This window comes from Euwallacea fornicatus, chromosome 19 (assembly GCF_040115645.1).
Source record: "Euwallacea fornicatus isolate EFF26 chromosome 19, ASM4011564v1, whole genome shotgun sequence".
In the NCBI taxonomy this organism is placed as follows: domain Eukaryota; kingdom Metazoa; phylum Arthropoda; class Insecta; order Coleoptera; family Curculionidae; genus Euwallacea; species Euwallacea fornicatus.
In genome coordinates, this window is record NC_089559.1 from 68,034 (window position 1) to 92,285 (window position 24,252).

A 24,252-nucleotide genomic window follows, 5' to 3' on the forward strand; every position below is an offset into this window, starting at 1 on the left:
AAACATTGTCCTGTTGAAAAATAACTCTATCGTATCTTTGGATATATTCTGGCCTTTTTTGCCTCAATGTTCGATTTAATTTTATCAATTGTTTTCGGTATCGATCGCCAGTAATGGTTTCACAAGGTTTCAGCAATTCGTAAAACACAACTCCCCTATTAGCCTACCAAATATACAGTAAGACCTTCTTTCCATGATTGTTATGTACTGGTTGTGTTATTGATCGTTGGCTTGGATCTACCCATGATTTTTTTCCTTTCGGATTGTCAAAATAAATGCACCTCTCATCACCTGTGAGAATTCTATGTAAAAAATCCTTTCGTTTCTACCTGGCAAGCAAAATTTCGCACATACTTTTTTGCCTTTCAATGTCTCATACTTTTAATTTAGATGGCACCCATTTTCGTTCTTTCTGAATTTTTCCTAAAACATGTGGACGTTCGAAAATGGTGGATTAGGCGTCATTAGAACTTCTAACTAATTGTTTCAACGTTTGAATGGGGTCTTCATTCAATAATTTTTGCAAATTTCCATCTTCAAATTTCTTAAGCTGTCCTGGTTGTTCCTTGTTTTTTATATCAAAATCACCACTTTTAAAACGGTAAAACCATCGTCTGCAATTTTTTTAGGATAGAGAATGTTCATTATACGCTTCAAGTAATAACCGATAACTTTCGGCAACCGCTTTTGCACAGTGGCAATTAATAGCGAATCGACTTTAAATGCGATATTTTTACCTTTCAAGACCCTACCGATATCGTTAGTTTATATTAACGAATGAATAAGTATCACAATATCTAAGCAAAATCAACATTATTAACTAAAACATCTATTGACCACTACCGTTTTACGAGCATTATGAGCTTCGACCTCTTATTGTTTCCGAGATTCGCATAGTGGCCCCTGAATTTATAACACCTTATATAACCATGATTGTGATTGCTATCAAGATCTGCGAATGTAAAAGCAAAAAAAGCGTAGTTTTTATATTATATTCAAGGATTATACTCACAAGGCCCATTGTTACTGTCTGGAGCTGTGAAAAATAAGGGATTTTATTAGTTTTAAGGGAATATTATAGGGGATTTTAAGGTAATGTTCTTTTACATTAGCGAGCATATCATATCCAAATCCGACGAATCTATAATTTGCAATTTTGGAACGTAACCGCGACAATTTTAGTTTACGGTGTCAGTTGTTTTTGACGACTATGTTCGACATTGCCACATTTACATACGTTTGAATGAATTTGTAGAATAATCTTCACCAACCCTCGGCATTAACCTATTTAATATCAAGCTAAACCATCACCAACAGGGTTAAATCATTCTCAAGTTACATATTTGACTTTGTTTTTTTTTTTATTTGGAAAGATATTTAGATTTTGTTGCGATGCAAAATACTTACCAGTGTTGAAATCCAACGCGAATTCCTCCAGATCATTGCCTCGTTCAATGCTGTAAATTAGCTTCCTAGACAGGGGCGATTCGGCCTCAATGGCGACGGACAATGGCGAGTGCAGCTCCACATTTTCGGGTATCGTTTCCGAATAAAATTGTTTTTTGAATACCGGCATAGATCGGTCTATGACTTTTATGTGCACAGTGACATCCGTCCGACACGGGGTAATTCCTGCAAAGCCAAATCCTAGTTTTACAGTCAGGTATTTATGCAAAATTCCTGCACACCTTTGTCGTACGCGGCTATTAGGAGCTCGTACTCTTTATTGTGACCCTCTAGAGTTTGCTTAATTTCAACATCTCCGGATTCTCTTTGAACTTTAAAAAGTTCACCATGGCCCCTGATCAGCTCATACCGCACTTCTCCGTTATCTGAACTGTCCAGGTCTATGGCGTGCACCTTGGTTATTACCTTAAAACCATTACGCATTTAACGTAGTAACGACCAGGCAGCAATTACGTGATTTAAAACTAAAGGTTTCCTTATTTAAAATACGCCAAAACGTGACAAACACAGAAAGCAATAGTGGACAAATCAGGAGCATCAAACGGCCACAATCTTATGTTATGTGAGCAGAAAAAACGGAATGAAATCCTTACCGATCCTTTTACATCATCTACCGAGACGACTGCATAATAGGGCAAGTTAACGAACATTGGACAGTTATCGTTGATGTCGAGCACCGTTACGTTGATAATTACATTGGCCACCCGCGGCCTTTCTCTATAAGGAACACTGCTCCTTGCCTCCACGATTAGCTGATACTTGTCTTGTTCTTCACGGTCGAATTTCGCTCCAGTAGTACGAACCACACCTTGATTTATTTATTCCAAAATAAAACGTAAGACGTAATATGTAGAGTATTGGCCATAATTATTACAACATTTAAAATTGATTTATATTTTTAAATCGAAGGGACAAATGCGCCACCTTGTACATACATCCTTTATTGAACTGCCTTTAGTTAGCAGTGAAAAGGAATGTATTATCTCTTCTTATATTCGTTGGTATAAAAAATGTGTATTTCTATGTTGGTCAAAATTATTGCAACTAAATTATTTTGCTTAAATACACTGCATCACAAAATTAATGCATATTTTTAATTTCTGTTAATTTTCGTTATTGTGATTTTAGAGAAAAGATTTTACGTTTACTAAGGAATGATAACCGTAATTTCCAATAAATCTGACTTAACGAAACCAATAAGGGGCATAGTTAACTATAAGAATGAAAAATTAAAACATATTTTTAATATTTAGTGTAATATCTGTACGCCCTCACTACATCTGCCATTCTATTTGGCATAGAATTACTTATTTTCTCAATTATAACTGGATTCATTTCTGACCAAGCTTTTGATATTAATTCAAATAGCTCCGTGGCATTTTTACCTTTTTGGTCTCGAATTTTCTGATGCAAGATTTCCCATAAGTTCTCAATTGGATTGAGATCAGGACTTTGGGACGGTCATTTCATAAAGAGTATTTTTTGCCGTTCTAACCTCTCTTTTACTAATTTGGAAGCATGCTTTGGATAGTTATCTTGTTGAAAGGTGAATTTAAGAGGCATGACCTTATCTCTATAGGATTCTAAAACATTTATCAAAATGTCTCTATATGTAAACTTGTCCATCCTTCCCTCAATTATGTGTAGAGGACTATTACCAAAAAACGAGCACCCTCAGACAATCACAGATCCTCCACCATGTTTCACAGTGGGACAAGTGTATGTATTTTGGATCCAATCTCTGGTCTTTAGGTCGTCTAACATGAACCACACCATTCTTTCTAAATAATTTACACTTAAACTCGTCACTAATTACGACCTTTTTCCAATCATTTGGTGTCTAGTGAATGTGGTTTAAGCAAAGGCTTTTTGTGAGGTCTATAACTATTTAAGCTAATTTTACAAAATCTTTGTTTTATTGTTGGACTTGAAAGGTTATATGGTCCTGGTTGGTCAATTTCGCCTAGGATTTGCGTTGAAGAGAGGAAAGAACTTCTTTTCGTAATATTTAAAATCTTTTGGTCTAATTGCTTGAAGGACTTTCTTGGTTTATCAGTGTTTTTTAATGGTATTACACTATCATTACGAGTAAATTCTCTAATGATTCTCGATACTGCCGATTTATGAAGTTGTAAATTTCTGGCTATTTCGACTTGCCTTAGACCATCCTTATAAAAATTTATCACTCTAATTTTAATGTCACCCCTTTACATTTTACTTCGAATCATGATGGAAAATTCATTAAATAATAGTCGATTGGTAGCGCATTTGTCCCTTAGATTTAAACAAATATATATATAAATTTTAAAAGTTTCACAAATTATGATCAATAGTGTAGATACTTACCGGATGTGGGCCCAATTGCGAACATATTTATGGGATTCAAAATCTTAAACTCGATATTTTCGTTCAAGACGCTCCCCAGCACGTTAACCACGCACACAGTGGTAATTTTTGTGGAATTTTCAACTACGTTTCCCTCGTAAAAAGGTCGTTGAAACACCAGTCCGCTATTATCAGACTCGTCCACCCTTACGTAAACCTTGGAAACGCTTGAAAACTTCCCATCTGACACCCTTACATGGAGTTTATACGACGTAAGTGATTCCAAATGATCAGGATTCAGCAATTTGATTGTTCCATCATAGGGGTCTATATCAAAGGCACCTAAAGTGAATCGGCAACATAAGATAGTGAAAGACTATATGGCTGAACAGCGGACCTAAGGCGTTTCCCTCGATGATGTCGTACTTCAATGAATCACTCCCTATGGTGTCTGGATCGGAAGCGTTGACCTGAATGACTGCAATGTCTTTGTATGAGGGAAGCAAAAGAGTCACGTTATAAACTGGACTGGAGAACACTGGAGGACAGTCATTTACGTCGGTAATACGTATATCAACCTTCGCAGTTGCATCGGAGAAAAGTTTTGGTTTTCCCAGATCAGAAACCTGTAATTAACGTGAAAATGTCACGGTCGACTCGTCACAGACCATCGTACCTGAACGTGAAAACTAAATATCTGAATACTCTCATAATCCAGTAGTTGTTTCGTCCTGATAGCGCCGGTAGTCGAGTCGATTTGAAAATATCTCCTTGGTAAAGTCTCCAAGATGTCAAAATGAAGCTGTGCGTTTCGCTCGCTATCTGCATCGAAAGCTTTGATGACCAATGGCTCGCTGGTGTTGGTCAACACCAGCGATGCGACTGGTGATGCTTCGCTGACCACTCCGTGGTACCAGAACTGAAGGAATTCTGGAGGATTGTCGTTCTTGTCCAAGATATGCACGAGTACGTTGCAGGTCGCTGATACAGAAGCCTGAAATATGCGATAATAAACTTGATTAAAGTAACAAGTTCTGAAAGTTAAACTTTAAAGATCGTGAAGGATCCGAATCCAATGTGTACTTTTCATATAGATCACGTATACTTAAATTTATTCATAGCAGAAAACTATGAATATTTTTGACTAAATACTTCATCGATTATTCAGTTTTGTATTGCAATAAGCATTCAAATTTTACAGTTATTAGCCATTTAATTTTATTTAATAAATCCTTTTTCCGTTCAGAGGTGCCAGGCAACCAAGACAAGTTTGTCTAACACAAAGGGCATACTGCATGATCTCTTGCTGATTTTTAATATCTTAATTTTCAGTGACTTAATACGCTACAACTAAAATGCTGGTCGCATTCCTACCTATCTAAAAACATCTAAATAGAAGAAATTGAAAACATTCCAACTTGCTGCAAAACATTGAAAAATAGCAAAGCAAGACAAAGAATGTTTAACAAAAAATAAACAAAAGTTAAAAAGTAACGAATTTCAAAGGTCGCACTTCCACGTTGAGAAACAGATATCGTGTTACGGGGCAAAGACGCTGCTTGGTTTTCTAGTAGTTTTAAAGGGCTTATAAGCTAGCTATACATATAAACGAATGCGTCCCAACACAGAACTTTTAATGGCTCGAAACATTGGGAAAAAGCGCACGCGACTTGCCGGAAAAACCGTCAATGAAAATGTGAAAATCCTTGGCAAGATTCCTAATCTCCGTTCATTGTCCAGTTATTCCCGGTTTCACGTCGGATTTTAGCAAGCCCAGCGGTTAAAGTTGAATATTTGCGGATGGACGTGAACAAATTTCAAAAACAACACTTCATCGAAAGGGACGTATAGACGTGCGAAAGTGCCGAGCGAATTAGCATCGGTTTTTCAATGAGAATTCGGGCTCCTAATTAACTTTTCAGAGCAAACGCAGATATTTATTTCACATATGCAAAAAACCTTGTAAATTTCGTAGAGCCTCTTCGGAAATTTCTTGCTTCGACGGGGAATTCAGAAATTATGAGCTGAATCAGACTTTGCAGAGAAATTGAAAGAGTAGCCACAATTAAAAACAAATTTAGTTCAACAGTTCCTTTTTTGGCAGATTCACGTATGTGAAGCACCTTAGACTTTTTTAAATGTTTAACTCATTGCGCTCCGGAGGTATAGAGTGAAACGACTACCAACGGCCGTCAAAAGTGAAATGTTAAATGTTAAATCACTCGCCCAATATGAGAATTATACGATCTCCTAATAGGACACGGAATCTCCTCCTTTTTCCTTTTCTCCGAGCTCTGCGATAAACGAGGGAAGCGAATTTTTTTGGACCTCTCGTGCCCCACGACGAACGAAAACGCGCTTAACATTAGATCGATTTTCACGTCGAAATTTTCAACCCGGATTTATACCGCTTAGTTTGGTCTACGACAAAGGTAGTTAGAACAATTTTGGTGCTGCGTGAGTGGCGGGTCTCGGTGCATATTTTGGGGTAAGGATTAGATTTGCGGATCCTGTACTTGTAAAAAGGAAACTTTGGAATTTTTACTTGCACTAAATTGGACACCACCCAAAGACATAAGAAACCCACGTCACCAACGTTTACCTTTGTTCTAAATTTCGCCACGCTAAAGACGCCATTAAGTAACTTAACCTGACAGACTTCGGCACGCCATTGTTCCGGCTCCTATAGCCCGACCAACCTCAGAAGAGGGCCATAGAACGCGCAAAGTTTACTCTTTAAACGGGATTCATCGTCGAATCGTCTACGAGCAACCTTTCGCCCTCCGTGTCGCTCCACGCCATACAGGAAAGGTGTATGTGGATGCAGCTTTAACGAAACAAGTTCCATTAAAACTGCACCCACAAAGAAGTGACATCCAACGTTGACTTCGGAGCAAATTTTCACCAGAAATGGGCATATTTTATTCTAATAATAATCGTGAATTATCAACAATTCATAGAAATTATTCATGAATGAAAAGCACAAATAATTATTCTTTATTCCCTCAATGTGACTGATGAATGATTATTTGTTCTTTTTAGTCATAAATTATTTATTCAAGGATAACGTATTCATCGTGATTAATTTTTTTGAATTATTTTATGAATAATAATTTTAGTAATTAGACTAATTAGGTACTTATATACTTTATATTATTCTACAACAAAAAAAAAACTTTGCAAAAAATGCTCTAAAAACAGAATATCTAGTAACAAGAACTTCAGTACGGCCTTCTGTTCATGAGTTCATGGTATTTAAAATTTTTACAAAAATTTTCGTAAGCACCTAATCAAATTATTCATTTTTTGTTTTAATTTGTTGGCGAGTTGTACTTATTCTTATTTTACTATTTGTTTATTGCATTTTTTAAAGTTTAAACCAGGGGAAAACCAAACAAAAAAGGATTTCAATAAATCTATGTCTATGTCCGCAGTAAGCATTTTAAGTAATGTATATATAGAAACTGATGTCGATGATGAAAGTATCAATTTGTCCGGTGGAGAAGTAAAAAGTCAACCCTCGGCATCTAAGCGTACTGTAACTATTTCAGTTCTGAATGGAACTTTTTCCAAACTGTTAAAGAGAAATCTACTTCCACAAAAATAATAGCCCAATATGTAAAATGTTTAGCAAAAAATACTCTAATATCGGGAACAAAATCGTCATTAAATTTTATTTTACATCTCAAAAGAGTTCATGGCAGTGACGTTTATAATGCCTACAAACAATACAAACAGCATGTAAAACGTTCTAAATTGCCAAAAAAATGTTGAAAAAAATTTGGTAAGCGTTAGTGCTACAAGTGATTTCGCTCAAATTGATTTTGAAAAAGTTTTGATGAAATATGTTATCTACACTGTGGTCCAATTTAGCGTTGTAAATGATATTTATTTCTAAGATATTTTCAAATATTTGGCAATGTCAACATTAGGACGTCGCGTTATAAGCCGAAAAAGTTTAAGTCGAAAACTGGAGGAGTTATGGAGGCATACTACATCTAAAATAAAAAACCTATTGTTAAACATTGACTATGTGTACACTACCGCAGACACATGGTCCGGTAGACGACGAAGTTTTTTTGGAGAAACTTTGCATTGAATTGATCCAAAATCTCTAGAAAGAGTGTCAGTGACATTAGCACGTAGACGTATCAAAGGTAGTCATACGGCAAGAAGAATTACAGAAATGTTTACATATACAGGGTGTCCCAGAAATTAATTTGAAAAACAGAATTCATTAATAGTAACAACTTGTGTCAAATAATTTTTTTTAAGTCACATTTACTTCCAGTAATTTTACCTATTAAAACCGTTCTATGGCACCACTTATGGGTTAAAAAAATCCAAATACACCCAGAATATTTTGTTGATGTTTTTTATCGTAAAGTTTTTTTACTAACCGGGAGTCAAGCTCGATGCACCGCAAGTCTTGTATTGTTTACGATTGATAGTATTAAGAAATCTTCGTGTGAAATATCACTTTTTACAAATAATGAATACACTGATATGGTGTCAGCATATGGGGAAGCCCGTGGAAATTCTAATTGGGCTCGTAGAATTTATAAACGTCGTTTTCCAGATCGTCCTACACCCAATGGGCGCACGTTTGTTCGTGTTATTCAAGGACTTCGAAATAGTGGAACTTTTGCAGATGCGTATCAAGATCGCGGCAAACAACGACCTAATTGTTTTGCAAATGTTGAAAATGAAATTTTAGAAATTTTTGGAATTAATTCTGGGAGTAGCACTCGTAGACTGGCAATAGAGCACAATGTTTCAAAAAGGTCAGTTTGGAGGACTTTCAAATAATAACAATTATACTCATACCATGTGCATAAAGTTCAATGTTGAATGTAATGAAGCGGGATTTACCAGGGCAGGAGTATTTAATATGCACAACACTCACATTTGGACAGATGAGAATCCCCATGCTATAAGGCCTCGCAATTTTCAAAGGAAATTTTCAATAAATGTATAGGCTGAAATAATAAACAGTCGGCTCATCGGCCCTTACTTTTTTACCAGATCAATTAAATGGTAGAAGTTATTTACAGTTTTTAAATAACGAGCATAATCATTTATTGGAAGATGTTTTGCTGGAAATTCGTGGAAATATGTGGTATTTTCATGATGGTGCTCCTTGCCATAATGCCCGAATCGTACGAGAATGGTTAAATGAGCACTTTCCCAGTAGGCGGATTGGTTGAAATAGTTCTGTTGCATGGTCTGCTCGATCTCTAGATTTAACTCTTTGCGATTTTTATTTATGGAGCCATATGAAACACATAGTGAATTTTACTCCAGTTGATACAATTGAGGAACTACGAGGGCGCATTAAAAATTTTCCCAGAATGACTCGAAATGATAGGAAAACGTTACTGAGGGTAGAAGAAAATTTTCAACGCCGAATACAATTATACTTTGAGAATAATTGTTGGATTTGTTAAATTACAAATCAATGTACAAAACTAGAATCAAAATAGTAATAGATAAATAATAATAATTTCGGCATGGGTTGACTCATATTGTGTACGCACCAAGCTGATTTACGTGTATATAAAAAGGAAAATGTTTCTTATAATCTTTCCCGATGCTCGTACTGCAGTAGTGCTTCTGCCGTTTATCAGTAAAGTCGATTGGTGCATTCTTGTTTTGTTAATCCCAAGTTCCACTAAATATACTCATAATTTCCAACAATAATGGAAGACTTTTTGAACACTTAATGTAACCTCTTTTGTAGGTAAGTCAAAAATTTTAATTACTTTAACAGTAAATAACGTAAAGCCCCCAATAATTCTTCCTACTTAGCTGTGCGCGTTTATTGATTATTCACAAAAAACATGCATGTCAGAATGCAGGTAAAAAATTTCATAGATATCTATGCGAAGGATCCGAAATGGGATAAAAAATTTTAGATGTTATAGGCGGGTAACGGAATTGTAATAAATCTTTTAACGAACTGAACTGGAAAACAACACCTCTTACGCAACAATGTACTTGAAAAAAATGTTGCTTTTTACGAGTTCTATAATTGATTCAAATTATGGCACTTATTTTTGGGACACCCTGTATTCATAGTGATTACAAATTGAAACATAAAACTATAACTGCTTCTGATATGAACAATGCGGGCAACTTTTGCAAAGCATTTAAAGACTTTGGAATTGAAGATGTCAACATTATGAAATGTGATGAAGAAAATGAAACCGTTAATGTTTACGAAAAAGAAATGGAAGAATGTTTGATACTGGATTTTGCTGAAGTAAACGAAGATTTCCTACGTCGACAACATATCTTAGATGTAGCGCTCATACATTAAATTTGTGTGCCACTGATATAAATGCAACAATAAAAAAAATTTCGAAAATCTAAGACACATTAACAGTAGAGTTTTAGCTACATGCAATATCATGTGGAAAGCATTAATGCGTAAAAATCATCAGAATTGCTGGAACTGATTTTCAACTTTGCTCCATCATGTCCACTGGAAACCCTTTGAAATTCCCTATTCAATTATTTTAGAAGATATTTTGAAATTAAAGAACAAAAACGCTGAGGTGTTTTGTGTTTTAAATATAACTCATAAGCTCATTGATACAAAGTTCAAATATTTAGAAGAGTTCATTTTCATTATGAAGCCTTTGGCTAAAGCTCTAGATGTACTACAAGGTGAAAAACTGTCACTATGGTATAAAAGTACCTACGTTGGTTGCCGTTAAACCAATAATGGAAGACTTGAATAGCCGAGGATATGATTAATGCAAGCCAATAGCAAACAGTCTATTGAAGAACATTTCGAATAGTTTCCAAAACTATTTTCTTTTTACTACTGCGAAGGCAATTGATGCAGAAGTAGCGGCTGTAAGTCATCCAAAATAATTAAAAAAATTGTTCACTTGTATCGATGAAATAGTCAAAAATACATTTTAAATGCCTTCAAAGCAATTGTTGCCCATGCATCATGTTTATTATCAACAAGCGACATGCTTACTGAAGTTGAAGAAGAAAATTAATTTTAAATATTTCATTCAAGAGTTTCCACATCAAAGGAAATTATCAACTGTAATTTCGATGCCGAAATTGAAATTTTAAATTTTCTGAAAAATCCATCTTAAACTTTAATGATTTTAGATAATTATCTGGCCGTTAGGTCAATTTTTATTCAGTATAACACTTTTCTACCATCATATGCTGCCGTAGAACGTTTATTTTCTCACGCAACAACAGTCAACACACCTAGGGCAAATCGTTTATCGGATGTAACATTTAAAAGAAAAGTTGTTTTAAAAGCAAACATCAATTTCATCTTTTCAAGTTGAGTTTGGTTAAGTATATTGAAATAGTTTACGACACTCCGTTTAATTTTCTTTTGTATGGAACTTGTTTCAAACAAGCTAGTGAACAGATTTCAGGTTTTTGATTCATTTTTAAATTTTAAATTTTATTAAAATTTCCGACATTTTTTGACATATTTTAGATTTGTTATCAAGAAGATTCAGGTTTCCAAAGTTGTTAGTATTGTAAATAGTTTGTCGTTAATAATTGTTAATAGAACAAAAATTTCTTTTTCAAGGATTATTCATGAATGAAAAGTACATATAATCATTTTTCATTCATCACAAATAAATGATGAATAATTTTTTATTCGTTATTCACAGAACCGAGTAAAATTCATTCGAATAATGCACATCTCTGAACTTCACACTTACCATATTAATAGCCATCACCGACAAATTGAAAAACTTGTGTGCCTCGTAATCCAAATATTTCTGGGTGGTGATCACCCCCGTACTGGGGCTGATTAGGAAGTTGTCCTCGGTGTTTCCCCCTAAAATTTCGAACTGCAGAGATGAGGTACTTCTCACGTTTATGTGCGCCACATAGCTGCCCAGGGGTTGGTCCTCGTAGATCTCCGCTGCGATTTCTTTACTAGCGAACCTGCAATGAAGTTGTTAAACTTTAAACAAAGATAAATTCACAGGATTGATTTTAGTTACTTGGGAGGGGCATTATCTGCCATGGTCAATGATATATGGGCGGGCACAGTCGACCACAATGGATTGCGTCCGTGGTCTGTTGCTCGAATATGCAACGTGTATTCAGAGGCGGTTGCAAGATCGAGCTCACGGGCTACGCTAATCGTACCTGAAAATATTTGTTATTATATCATTTGAAAATAAAAATGTTGCAAGTTTGATGCCGCCCAAGACTCAAACTGGTCACCAGCAGACACACATAAAAAGATTATTCATTGTTTTTTAAATGGAGTAATGTCATTCGTTAGGTAGTCAACACATTAAAATCGCGTCAATAGGGACCTAAAATTTGTCCAAAATATTCAATTTTTAAAGGATTCGAAACGATAGAGCGATTAGTGTAAAGCGCAGTATTTTCAAAGGAAGCGCATCATGACCATGAATAAATCAGGATCCACGGCCGTATAACTACAGCTGTATAACGTTCCCATGAGACATCTGTTTCTCCATTAAGAACTAGGCCCTAACGTGGCACACGGGGCGCTCTAAATCCCCGTAAAACGAGTCATTACGATTTTACCGACTGCGAGGAAAAAAAGTTTCAGTCAAGGGAAAGCCATTCAAATTCCTCACTTGCTAGAAAAAGAGCTTACCAAGATCCGGATCTATGCTGAACATATTTCCCAGGTTTCCAGAGATAATTGAATAAGTGATCCGAGCATTCTCTCCCTTATCGTGATCAAGAGCCAAAGCCCTCAAAACCACGCTCCCCACCGATGCGGTCTCGTACACTTTCCCCACCTAAAAACAAGCGCGTTTTGCAATTGCAATAAAATTAATCATGCCCAAATATTACCAAAATCTTGTCAGCGAAATGGGGAGCATGATCGTTATGATCGTGAACGGTCACGTGCACCCTGGCCAGGTTCTTTTTGGCGGGGGTTCCAGCATCTCGAGCCATAACCGTAATAATGTGCTCGCTTAGGGTTTCCCGATCTAAGGGACTTCCAACGGTGATTATACCTACCGGGAAATATGCATACAATCAACAACGACTCGCGCTGTTTCAAATCGATAAATTTAAGTAAACAAAGAATCAAGTAAAATTCAATAAAAGTTTTATTCTGGTCCTCGATCCTCCGTTAAACTTCATTCTTAAATCCCATTAAACATAGTGGAACCGTGCTCCAGAACTACCTATTATCGACTACCGAAAACAAAAAGTACCTACCCCCCGATTATACTCACCCGTAATTGAATCGAGCTTGAAACTTTTAAGGGAGAGAACGTTTTCGGCGGAATAAAAGCTGAAAATCAATTTATCCTTTTCGTCTCGATCCGTGGCCTGAAGCGTAATAACTTCCGTATCAACTGGTACAGCTTCTGAGATTTCTTTTTTATACACGTTTTCGCTAAACTCCGGCCTGAAAACGTACGAGAAAGGCCAAATAAAATATATTTTTAATTTAACATTTTTAAAAATTGGACTGAGCATAAATACGAATGCAGGGTGCAATACAGTATCGCGCACTATTTTCGATATACGGGGTTGCAAAGTTTAACAGTTTTTCTCATATTTTGCGTTATCATCAAATATGTCTTGAGTAAAATTTTCCAAACGCAAAACGTTAAAAATCAAAACAAAACTAACAAATTGGCTGAAATTCCTTCGTGGCATCCGAGATTGCAGACTGAAACATTTGAACCGAACTTTCTTAATTTGCAAGAGACCAGAAAGCTAAAGAATTGAACAAGGAATTTGAGTTTGGCATCAGAACTCGTACAGGATGGACTAAAAAAAATATAAAGCATAAAATAGTACGTGACCCGAAAAAAACATATTCCCTATACGTGACTATAGACAATTTTGACTTTTTATTGTAAAGGGCGCTGACGACAATAGGTGCACGAAATTAAAAAAAATTACTCCAAGTATACGTTAGAAAAGTGCAACAGATGAGAAAAAATGTGTAACTTTGCCTTCCTGTATATCGAAAATGGAGCGTGTTTGCCAATGGGTCTATTAACATTTTTCAAATTTTTCAGAGCACTATCGCCCCTCCATGATGACATGTTGCACCCTGTATATACAGTGTGTACATAAAGTATAGAATCAATTCAATTAAAAATCCCGTATTTGTAGTTCGGAAAAACGCTGGGACACGTCGATTCCTATTTTTTGTTGTGACTTTTTTTTATGATAAATGCGTGCATACAGAGCGATCCAAAAATATATTACAACCACCAACTTGATTTTTTTAAATATAATTATTTATTTTTTGTTTCATTTCTGAAGGCTGCGTCGAATTTTAAGTATATTTTATGTAGCATGTCCTATACTCAAACTCAACTGTTATCGAGAAATTTACGGCTGAATGTATCAGTAACCAACATGATGATGACGGCAACTATTAATACATTTTCACGAAACATAATATTCAATAAGTAGGAACAATAAGAATTTACTAAATTAAATGTTCAAATTGAAACCCTTTTTGTCCTTGGCAGTATTCCAAACGGTGCATAAATTCATGCTGAACCACATTTATTGTTTTTGAATTAATATTAGCGCATTCTCTTCTGATTTTAGTTTTTAAGTCATTAATCGTTTCAGATCTAGTTTTGTACACAACATTTTTTAGATGGCCCCACAAAAAAAAGTCTAAAAGATTAAGATCTGAAAATCTTGATGGTCATTCAATAGATCCACGCTTTCCAATCCATCTGTTAGGAAGTACTATATAATCGAGATATTGTCTAATCTGAGCTGCATAATGCGGTAGTGCACTATGTTGCTGGAACCATAAATTCACACAATACGTCATTGGGTTATTAGGACTGGGAAAGAAAGTTTTTAAACTGGGAATTAGATGTTGTAAAAATTCAAGTGTCTTGGACCGTTCAAAGTCTGTTTAAAAAAGTAGGGCCTAATGATCTGATTTTTTACAATCCCTGCCCAAACATTAATTTTTTTAAGATATTGAGTATGGTATTCTCTCATTCATCGAGAATTATCCTTTGGCTAATAGCGGCAATTTTGTCTATTAACTTTGCCGGTTAATGTAAAAATTGATTCATCTTATATTGTAATATTTTCAATATTGCGGTGGAAATTATGGCACACATCCATTAGGATTTGCCATAGTTGTGTTCGTCGATCTAAATCGTCTTCATTTAAATCATATACAAGAAGTATTTCATACGAATGTCACTTATCTGATTTTAAAATATTATGTAAAGATGAAATAGGAATATCGTATTCACGACTAACTTGCCGAATACTATTATGTGGATTTTCTTTTACAGGTAGTAAAACATTTAGCTTTTTATCTTCGTTGATCGCGGAACGTCCAGCTTTCGGCTTATCTTCCACCGAACCAGTACCTCGAAACTTTCTTTCAATTTTGCTAACTGTCAATTGGTTTATTAGTCTATCCGGATATTTGTTATTAAATAAAACACACACCTCCTATTGTGTTCGCGCCCTGTCACCATATCCAATCATCATACGAATTTCAATTCTTTATATTATGGATAACTGCATTGTAATATACTTTTTAATTGGAATTAAACCTTCTTGAAGTCAAATTAAAACTGGTAAACATGTAAATTTCAATATTATCGGAATGTTGTGTATTAAATGAATAAAAATAAGTTTTCTATAGAAACCAAACAAACCATCAAATAAATCATCGTCTTGGTTACTGACATGTTCAGACATAAATTTTTCGATGACTGTTGAGTTTAGTAGTAGGACACACTCCATAAAATATACTTAGAATTCAATGCAGAAATCAAAAATTAAATAAAAAATAAATATGTCTATTTGAAAAAATGAAATTAGTGGTCGTAATTTGTTTTTAAGTCACCCCGTATACATGCATTTATTATAAAAAAAGCCGCAACAAAAAATAAGGATCGACATGTCCCGGCGTTTTTCCAAAATACAAACACATGATTTTTAATTGAATTTATTCCATACCTTATGTATACATTGTATAATCACTCATGGAATACATAAAAGGTTTACATCGGGAAATGCCCCAACAGAGTGGTTAAAGGGAAAAGGAAGCGGAATCGTTGTATTTGTCTTGTAAGGCAAAGGGGGTTAAGAATGGTCCAGTTACGACGATTGTCTTTCCATTTCGCCTGAATTTATAGTAGTTTTCCAGCTATTCTTGTAATGTGCTTTGTCATGGTGCCTCATCTTTGAAATCAGTCGTAGTGCAATCTGTCTTGTTGTTTTATGTATTGTTTAGTTTTTGCCGTTGCATTTGTCCTCAGCATGTGCCCGTTGTCCAACAATGGTCTGTAGATGAACTTATATTTATTTTTTGCAGTTTTGTACTGATCCTTTTATCGCTATGCATTAGCGATCGGAAATGTTTTGTTCGTTCAGTAATTTCTATTCTCATATTTCAAACGTGTTCAGTGAGTTTCGCTTTTTTTCCACTGTTACTCCCAACCATTTTATATCAATTTGACTTTAGTTGTGGTATCGTCTGCTGTTAATGTTGTGGATTCCGCCTTAATTTAGTAATTTGTGAGTAGAAGTTCGTTTTTGGTGGCATTTTGACTTGGACTTCATTTAAAAAATAATGTCAGTTTGCTGGCCGTTAGAGTTTGAAGTCTTCCGATTGCTTTCTCAGTCTTTTTGTCATGCACATTAAGAGCACTGTTATACGAATATTGCGATAAGCGATGGTTGTATACAGGGTGTTTAAAAAAGACGCGGCAATATTTAAAGGGGTGATTTCTGAGGTCACTTTAGGGAAAAAAAAATCCTATAAACATACATAGGTCCAAAAATGTATTATTTCTAAGATACAATACATTAAAATATTTTTTAATAGCGGTTTTTGAAAAATAATTAAAATATATTTTGAGCTATTTTTTATAACTTTTTAAATATTATCAAAACACAAAATATTCTTACGGAATAAGCGATAAACCCTTAATTTTTTTGAAGAGGTTTTTGTATAATAAATAGACATGTAATAAAATGTTTTTTTTTTCGTAAATGAAGCAAAATACGATGAAAATGAAAGAAATGAAAAAAATGTATTTGTAGTTGCTTCATATCAAGAAAATATCACAGTTATTTAAAGTCGGTGACGTGGATTCTTTTGTCAATAAATTTGGTTAAAGTGTCTTCCCCTGACGCAACTGGACTTAATAATTTCAATCTAGTTAGAGCCACATCAATCTGTTATTATTACCAACAACGTTACGAACTTTTTGTAAAATCGGTTAAGAAATGTTTGAATTTTTTTCAAAAACCGTTATTAAAAAATATTTTAATGCCCCGTATCTTAAACACAATATATTTCCGGACCTATTTATGTTTATAGGAACTTTTTTCCTAAAATGACCTCAGAAATCACCTTTTAAAATATTGCTGTACCTTTTTTAAACACCCCATATATCGTTACAGTATGCATTATAAAATAAGGATGAAAGCCACGATCTCCGAGAAACTGGTTCGAGAGAAAAAGGGAAAGGAAAAGTGTCCTCAATTCGTATTTCTAATTGTCTCTTCTCAAGTAAGTTTTTAATAATATGAAGTAGGTATTTCGCCCTTTTTAAATTTGTACTGTTTGTATAAGAAACCAGCGGTCAAATGCCTGATTCATGTCCATAAGTAAACATTGTTGATCTTTCACCGGTAAGATGTGTTGTGTATGTTGTTCGTCAGAACAAACACTGAGTGATTAGTTAAATCTTTCCATTTACAGCCAAACACCGAGAGTAAAGTAACAGGTCTCTAGCTTTGTGTTTGTGCATTGTCGCGCCCATTTTTGAGATAAGCATTATTATTCCTTTTTTCCATGCTTCGGTAACTGTGATATTGATAATACAGTTCTTCGGCCGATTAATTATGAATTCGTGATTTTCTGGAGTTAAGCTCCAAAAAATTCTACTTTTTATTCCGTTTTTTCCGGTGCTGTGTATGAATATGTGCGCCAGTGAATTGTTAAAATAATTGTCATATCAGTGTCTCACGAAATTCAAATTATGTTCACTAAATTAAAGATTTGTCGAAGTACTGAAGGACGTTGTCAGGTTTGCAGCACATACGTGCGCTTTATCTTTGTTTGGCCAACGTCCCTTTTCACTTTCGTTGATTGTACCAAATGGTATTGTTCTTTTCTACCGTAATAGTTTTTTTATTTTTTACCAGTGCGATTTTCCCGTTTGTGAGTCTGTATAGTTTCCTTTTATGTTTATATGTATGTTTATCGTTCTTCAGTCATGGAGAAAACTTTTGTATTGCCAATAACAATTGCTAGAGCATCTGGGAATATATTAACTTACCTATGATCATTTATATCGATGACTGTAACGTTCAGCTGTGTGTATGCTTTATGCACAGTGTCCGTTACGCTGATATTCAAAATATATTCGTCCTGCAGCTCATTATCAAGTTTATGAGCTAAGAGAATATTACCGGTATCTCTACCGATGTAGAAATCTTGTCTGGCATCTCCATCTAAGAAGAGAAGAAATATACAATACAAATAAAACTTTGAGCAAACTCCTGCGATTTCATCTTTTGATATGAGATGAAACTGATTAAACTCCGAGGAGTTCGTTAATTAACACAATCTAACGTCTTTAGGTATAGTGTATTGCGTGGAGACCCATTACTCCGTCTTTCATATTTACGTCTCTATCTTTACTGGTAAGATTAGCATATGTAATTAAATTTTTTGACTAAATATTGCAAATGGGGAAGTTAGTAACAACACTAATCTAACTAGAGCCGCTCAAAATATCTATAGAGCATATGCATAAACGAACGTTTATAAAAATGGGGTGGCTGTGAAGGAACGTCCTTATTAGTTTTGTCGTCGCAGTAATGGTACCGATCCACAACCATTGCCACATATTTCTAATGATAGGATGGTTCCCATGAACACAGAAACGGAAAAAATAGCAAATCGCTATTTAAGCAAAGATCTAAGTGTAGAGACACTATTAAACTTACGTTAAAGCGAGAGCCGTGGACCACCAAAAGTGTTACACACTAGGACAAATAGGGAAAAATAGCTGAGCATGCGCTTTAGGACAGATTCTTTTCAACAAAGTGGATAACTTTCATCAATTTCAACGCTACTAATCAGACTTGCGAGAAGTTATGTAAAAATATTCAAGCAGTTTTAGATGGAAGGAAGAAATCATTGCGCTTAATTCGGACCGGAAGCGTAGTCCTGTGCCTCGATGCCTTCCTCTTCATTACCAGAGGAAGAGGGAATAAATATATCGAACTATACCACTTACCCCTGTAGTCAAAGTCTAGAGGCCTAGGAAAAGCTTTCATCCATGACATTGTCGTGTTTGATAATATCGATCGCAGTTTTTGACTACTAGAGCAACTTCAATTGGTGGCGGGAAATTTTGCAAAGCACTTTATATCTTTTTATTTCTAATTTTCAACTAAATAATTCGCCTCTTTTAACACGATAATTTATAAGGTTGGTGGCATGCAAAATACGAATAATATAGGAGAAGTCGCGTGATCGCAAAATACATTTTTCACCCAGTAATGAAGCAGAAATTGCCGAATATGAGGGGTAAAACAGAGTCGGACAAAGGTGCTTTCATTGCTGGCGGGATTAAAGCTCTTTCTGGGGCAACGGGATCCGAGACCTTAATTAAAAGATCGATTGATAAGTACAAAGAGGGCTTTCGCAAAACACGCATAAAGAGCGGAATGGCTTTTATTGGGGTGAGGTCGGATTCCCTTCGGTGTTGACGCAGAAAGGGGTAGCATATGGAAAGTCTTCAATGACCATTGTTCCGGTTCACCAGAGAGTAAATCCCCATCAAAGTCTTTGCCAACATTTTTTCTCCATTAATAAATGCCGATCGTTAAACAAACTTTAAGTGGGCGTCGAAATATCAGAGACATCTCTTGGATATCTGCCCTTGTCATCTATTGTTAATGTCAAGATTTCAATGATAGATATTAAATGGCTCAATAAACGCGATACATTCCCGTTGCACCACATACCACAAGTTTCTTTGTAGTGATGATCACTTGTTTTAAAACTCACCAACTATATCATACCACAAGCTGTCATTGTCTGCGTCACTTGCTTGTATTAATGCGACCAAAAATCCAATCTGGTCGCCCTCTGTCAGTTTGACGGGCGATGGTTGCTTAACAACGGGAGGATTTTGCGAAGTTTCGGGCACAGGCACGATCTTTACAGATACTTTACAAGTGTTGCTTTTGGGAGGGGAGCCCCCATCAGTGGCCTTTATCTGAAATTATTTATGAATAAAAATGCGCGTGGGTCGACAGGTTTTTAAATATCAAAAAATCACTAAACCACCCCGTATTCGTTCTCAGTTCAAACAATATTACTGCAGTTCCCAAAATACTGAAAGAACACCCACCCAAATTCTATTGTTTTTCGGATGGATAAATTCGCGTTATTAATGACTTTTAGAGGTTTCCAGGCTCCGTTAACTGATTGATTGAAAAGCGCAGAGGTCTTGACGCAGATATATTGAAAGCAATTTGTCCCAATTAGAAGAGGGAATAAATATTTTCTTATGTTATTTTACGCATATCGCTTGAGATGAAATTAACCAAGCTGCTACTTACATTTAGCTCATATTCTTGGCCGGGTTCGAAACCTTTCTGGGCGTAAACTTTCCCTGTAACACCGTCAATCTTAAATTTGGATCGACCTTTGCCGGATTTGATCTGGTAGCGGAGCTCCGCATTCCTTCCTGTATCCCTGTCAAAAGCGAGAACCTGGAAAAGAAATGAATCTATCTAAAATCCACAGTTTACGGAGCAGATAAACTTTTGGTTAGTTATCTAAAACAAGTTTTTTTCATGAAACTATGGCTTTGTTCGTTGTCCAGCAATATCGCCGCTGGCATTGTCAACAAAACCGCAAACTAGACGAGTAGGTTGCGAACAATAGCGCAAGCGAATTCTCTCTAAAATTCCTATATAGAGTACATATTTATAACTTTGGCTTTTAGGGGGGAAATTCCCGTGGCCGAATTGCTAAAACATGTATGCAACAACGGCTTCGAGGTGGTTTGGCCGCTGCAACGTTTTCTTCGGTAGCATTAGACGACCTCGAGATTGGTGGTCGTCCTGCAAACGAAATTTGAACTAAATCTTGTTGCTACAATGGATTGATGAAGGTAATCTACGGGAAAAAGGGGGCGGAAATAACCCTCGCTCTTCTCACATTCCCTGAAAGAAGGGAAGTGGTAGCAACAACAGAGCTGGTGGTATTCCGCGACGTGAGAAACTTGTTCCTTTTTCTCCTCTAGACATTGCTCACAAGCATTATTAGTTCCACTTGGGACTGCAATTTATCCCACTAAACTGATTTCCTGGATGACCGCTGATGGTCTGTTTGCCTAGGGCCGCATTATACCAATGATTTCCTTTCGAATGCGGTTTCTTTCAATTTAAGTCCTACTGCTGTGCCGTTCCTGTATCTTGTTTATCCAGGACGTCAGAGGGACCAGTCCATGATTTTTCCAATTATTGGATTGAAAAATTCATGGATTTGGAACAGTCTAGTAATTTTCCATTGAGAACTGGACTTTTCCAAATCTTTTATTAGAGGCAGGGTTCCTCTAAGAGCAGCGAAACGAGTGCGGCTTTCTGAGTCACAAACTTTCTTCGTGGCCCCTCGTTTTAGTAATTAACCAATATAACCATTTGTAAATTTACGAAGAGGAATTATATCTGAAACAGACATCTTCAGTAACAGGATGAGAATTTAAATCTGCGGCACTTTTCTGAGCAAACAAAGCAAAAAATTGAGTTATCTTTTCCTCACTTTGAACACAGGAAGGACTTTTTTGCCGCAAAGGACGAGCCGGTTTGCCCGCATATAAACTTCGTATGATACTAGCTTGCCATTTCCGCTCGGGATGGTTTTAATCCATGGAGCATTCCTTTAGTTTAACATAGATAAAAAGAAGAGCCGAATTAGGAGGAAGCTCCTATACCAGCACACAATAAACGTGACAACGTAGCAAACAACACAAAGTTCCTGTTAAACGCTTTTGCAAACGGATTACTCTATTTTACCTGTAAATAGAATCATCCACTCACCATCTATTGATTAAGTAATTAGCAGTGATTAAAAGATGATTAATTAGCATTTACCGAATGATGGATTATTTAAATCAGCCTTATTAGTCCGCTAAAATGCATATGGTGCCAGACTTGAAGAGAAATTTGGGGTAGAGCTTGCATACACATTTATAGAATTTTTCACTGGAGAACTTCAGAATTTCTCTAAGACGGTATGACAGTGGAGGTTAGAGAGTAAATGTTGGCTGTGATTTCATTTTAGTATAACCGCATTGTTTTCTTTTTAAAATTACATTTATATATAGGGTGTTTCATAAACATACCGATAATCTTTTAGGGGATGTGAAGGGGATAAAAACAAGTATTTAGAACAAATAAAGTTACATCCGAAATCGTTTGGTTTCCAAGACACAGAGTATTTAATTTTTCATATATATATTTTTTAATATTTTAAAAACGTTTTAGTATACGACCATAAAATTGTTTATCTTCATGTCCTCCACCTCTACTGAAATAAAATGAAATAAATTTCTTTTAAATAATTCTAAAAAATCGCATTTAAAAACCTATACCGGTTTTTTTGGTAGGCACATGAACGAGAAATAGTTTTTTTATCTCGAAAACAGCTATTTCAGCAATAAAACACTAATAAGCCTTTTTTATTAGGAATTAATGGAATATTATGGAAAAAAAATTCGTATTAAAGTCAGTGGTGTGCCCTTTTTTTTTCATCAAAATCATCCCATTGAATGGCCACACATGCGCCACTGGAGAAAATGGAAATATTCTGCCTACTCAAGAACGTACTGGTTTATCAGCTATAGTGCGTCCCGAATTTTATGTCCGTATCTCAAACCATTTTTAAAATAACAAAAAATATATAAAAAATTAAACACCCTGTATCTTGGACACGAAGCGATTTCGGACCTAACTTTATACGTTCTAAATACTTGTTTTTATAAGCTTTACATCCCTGGAAAGTTTGCCGGTATGTTTATTAAACACCCTGTATGGGGTCCTTTATAATAGGGGAGTGTTAAAAATTCAGGGGATGAACCTGTGAGTGATTTTAAGAAAAGGTTAACATGGAGATGGATCAATTTTAACTGTCTGTATAAAATACCGGATAATAAAATATTGTTTTTTTTTTTTAAGTTTTTTCTTAATAAGTTTGTCCCAACATTAAATATTTCTATAAAAATTGAGGCATGCATTTTCGCGTGCGAATGGCATGTTCAACACCTTATTATATTGTTCTTTTATAAGCTTCTATAAGTAACGTATTATATCTAATTTAGTCTTGGAGTTTTAATATTAGTGCAAAAATAATGTTATATTTTTTATTTTTCCATAAAACAATTAACATAATGAAAAATATGCAAGAGATCTTTTTATATAGAAATATGGGGCATTCAGAAAATAATTTTTAGTTTAGAAAAACCAGTGGCGTGGCATATTTTTCATTTAAAATTTTTAGGGCCACGTTGATAGGACCACCTTTAGTGAAATTAAGAGCATCGCTATTCTCCTAAAAGATGTGTATCTACACCTATTTCACACTGTCAAATTTTCGTAAAAATATTTAATGCCGGGACTGACTTATTAGGAAAAACTAAAACATTTTTTTATCACCCTGTATTTCAGACAAGAAGAGGAAACGAACTCATGTTCACGTGGACTTTTTTACTTAATATCATTTACAGATTTCCCCTTTGATTTTTTACATACTATTATGAACCACCCTACATAAAAATTAATAAGCAATTAAAAAAAGTTTAAAAATTTAAGGCAAGTTTAGTTTCGAAGTGCCCTCATATAATATTCATTGCGTGCGTTGGGTTATTTATGACCTAAATATGACCTGGTCGTCTGTACGAACCGACCTTAAGCATGGCTCATGGATACTATTTAAATATTAAATGAGATATGATTCGGATAAAACCAAATTTTTTTGATCCTATTTATATGATAAAAAAGTAAATAATTAAATTTACTATTTTCCTTCATTGTAAACCATTTATTAAATACTGTGTATGAGTTGAAGTACTAGCTCTATAGCGACTAAAGCTAATTGTAATTTCATAAACCGAATTATAAACATTTAGACTGTTACAAGAGAGGTTTCCAGTAAACCTGATAGCAAACTTACTGAAGAGCTTTAAATCAAACAGAACAAAATTATCCAGCCCTTTCATCAAAAAGGTCATCATTTTCTACTGGATTGATATAAACTTTATTTATTTTATATGATTTTAGATGATAGATAGCCATAGTAAATATATGCAATGATAACAAGACCCATAGAGAATGTTGTAATTTTATGCATACATCAACATTCCAATAAAAAGCTTACTGTAATGGGTTGGATATGTCTGGAAATTGGCATCGGACACGGATTATCTC

At 35.2% G+C, this 24,252-nt stretch overlaps 1 protein-coding gene across 7 annotated transcripts in view; it reads right to left on the reverse strand.

The window, feature by feature from the left end:
- kug (kugelei) overlaps positions 1 to 24,252 on the reverse strand; it is a 56,513-nt gene that overhangs the window by 13,549 nt on the left and 18,712 nt on the right. For 5 of the 7 annotated variants that reach the window (XM_066293507.1, XM_066293505.1, XM_066293504.1 and 2 more), the window contains 15 exons: positions 20,383 to 20,535; positions 19,826 to 20,036; positions 18,084 to 18,258; positions 13,017 to 13,192; positions 12,625 to 12,791; positions 12,422 to 12,569; positions 11,790 to 11,937; positions 11,502 to 11,730; positions 4,469 to 4,786; positions 4,190 to 4,418; positions 3,814 to 4,134; positions 2,061 to 2,275; positions 1,689 to 1,872; positions 1,408 to 1,632; positions 1,013 to 1,036 (listed from right to left, as the gene is read on the reverse strand). In XM_066293507.1, the coding sequence (XP_066149604.1) occupies positions 1,013 to 1,036; positions 1,408 to 1,632; positions 1,689 to 1,872; positions 2,061 to 2,275; positions 3,814 to 4,134; positions 4,190 to 4,418; positions 4,469 to 4,786; positions 11,502 to 11,730; positions 11,790 to 11,937; positions 12,422 to 12,569; positions 12,625 to 12,791; positions 13,017 to 13,192; positions 18,084 to 18,258; positions 19,826 to 20,036; positions 20,383 to 20,535 (2,923 nt within the window). The remainder of the gene's footprint in view (positions 1 to 1,012; positions 1,037 to 1,407; positions 1,633 to 1,688; positions 1,873 to 2,060; positions 2,276 to 3,813; positions 4,135 to 4,189; positions 4,419 to 4,468; positions 4,787 to 11,501; positions 11,731 to 11,789; positions 11,938 to 12,421; positions 12,570 to 12,624; positions 12,792 to 13,016; positions 13,193 to 18,083; positions 18,259 to 19,825; positions 20,037 to 20,382; positions 20,536 to 24,252) is intronic. The other 2 variants (XM_066293506.1, XM_066293509.1) reach the window with 1 other exon arrangement.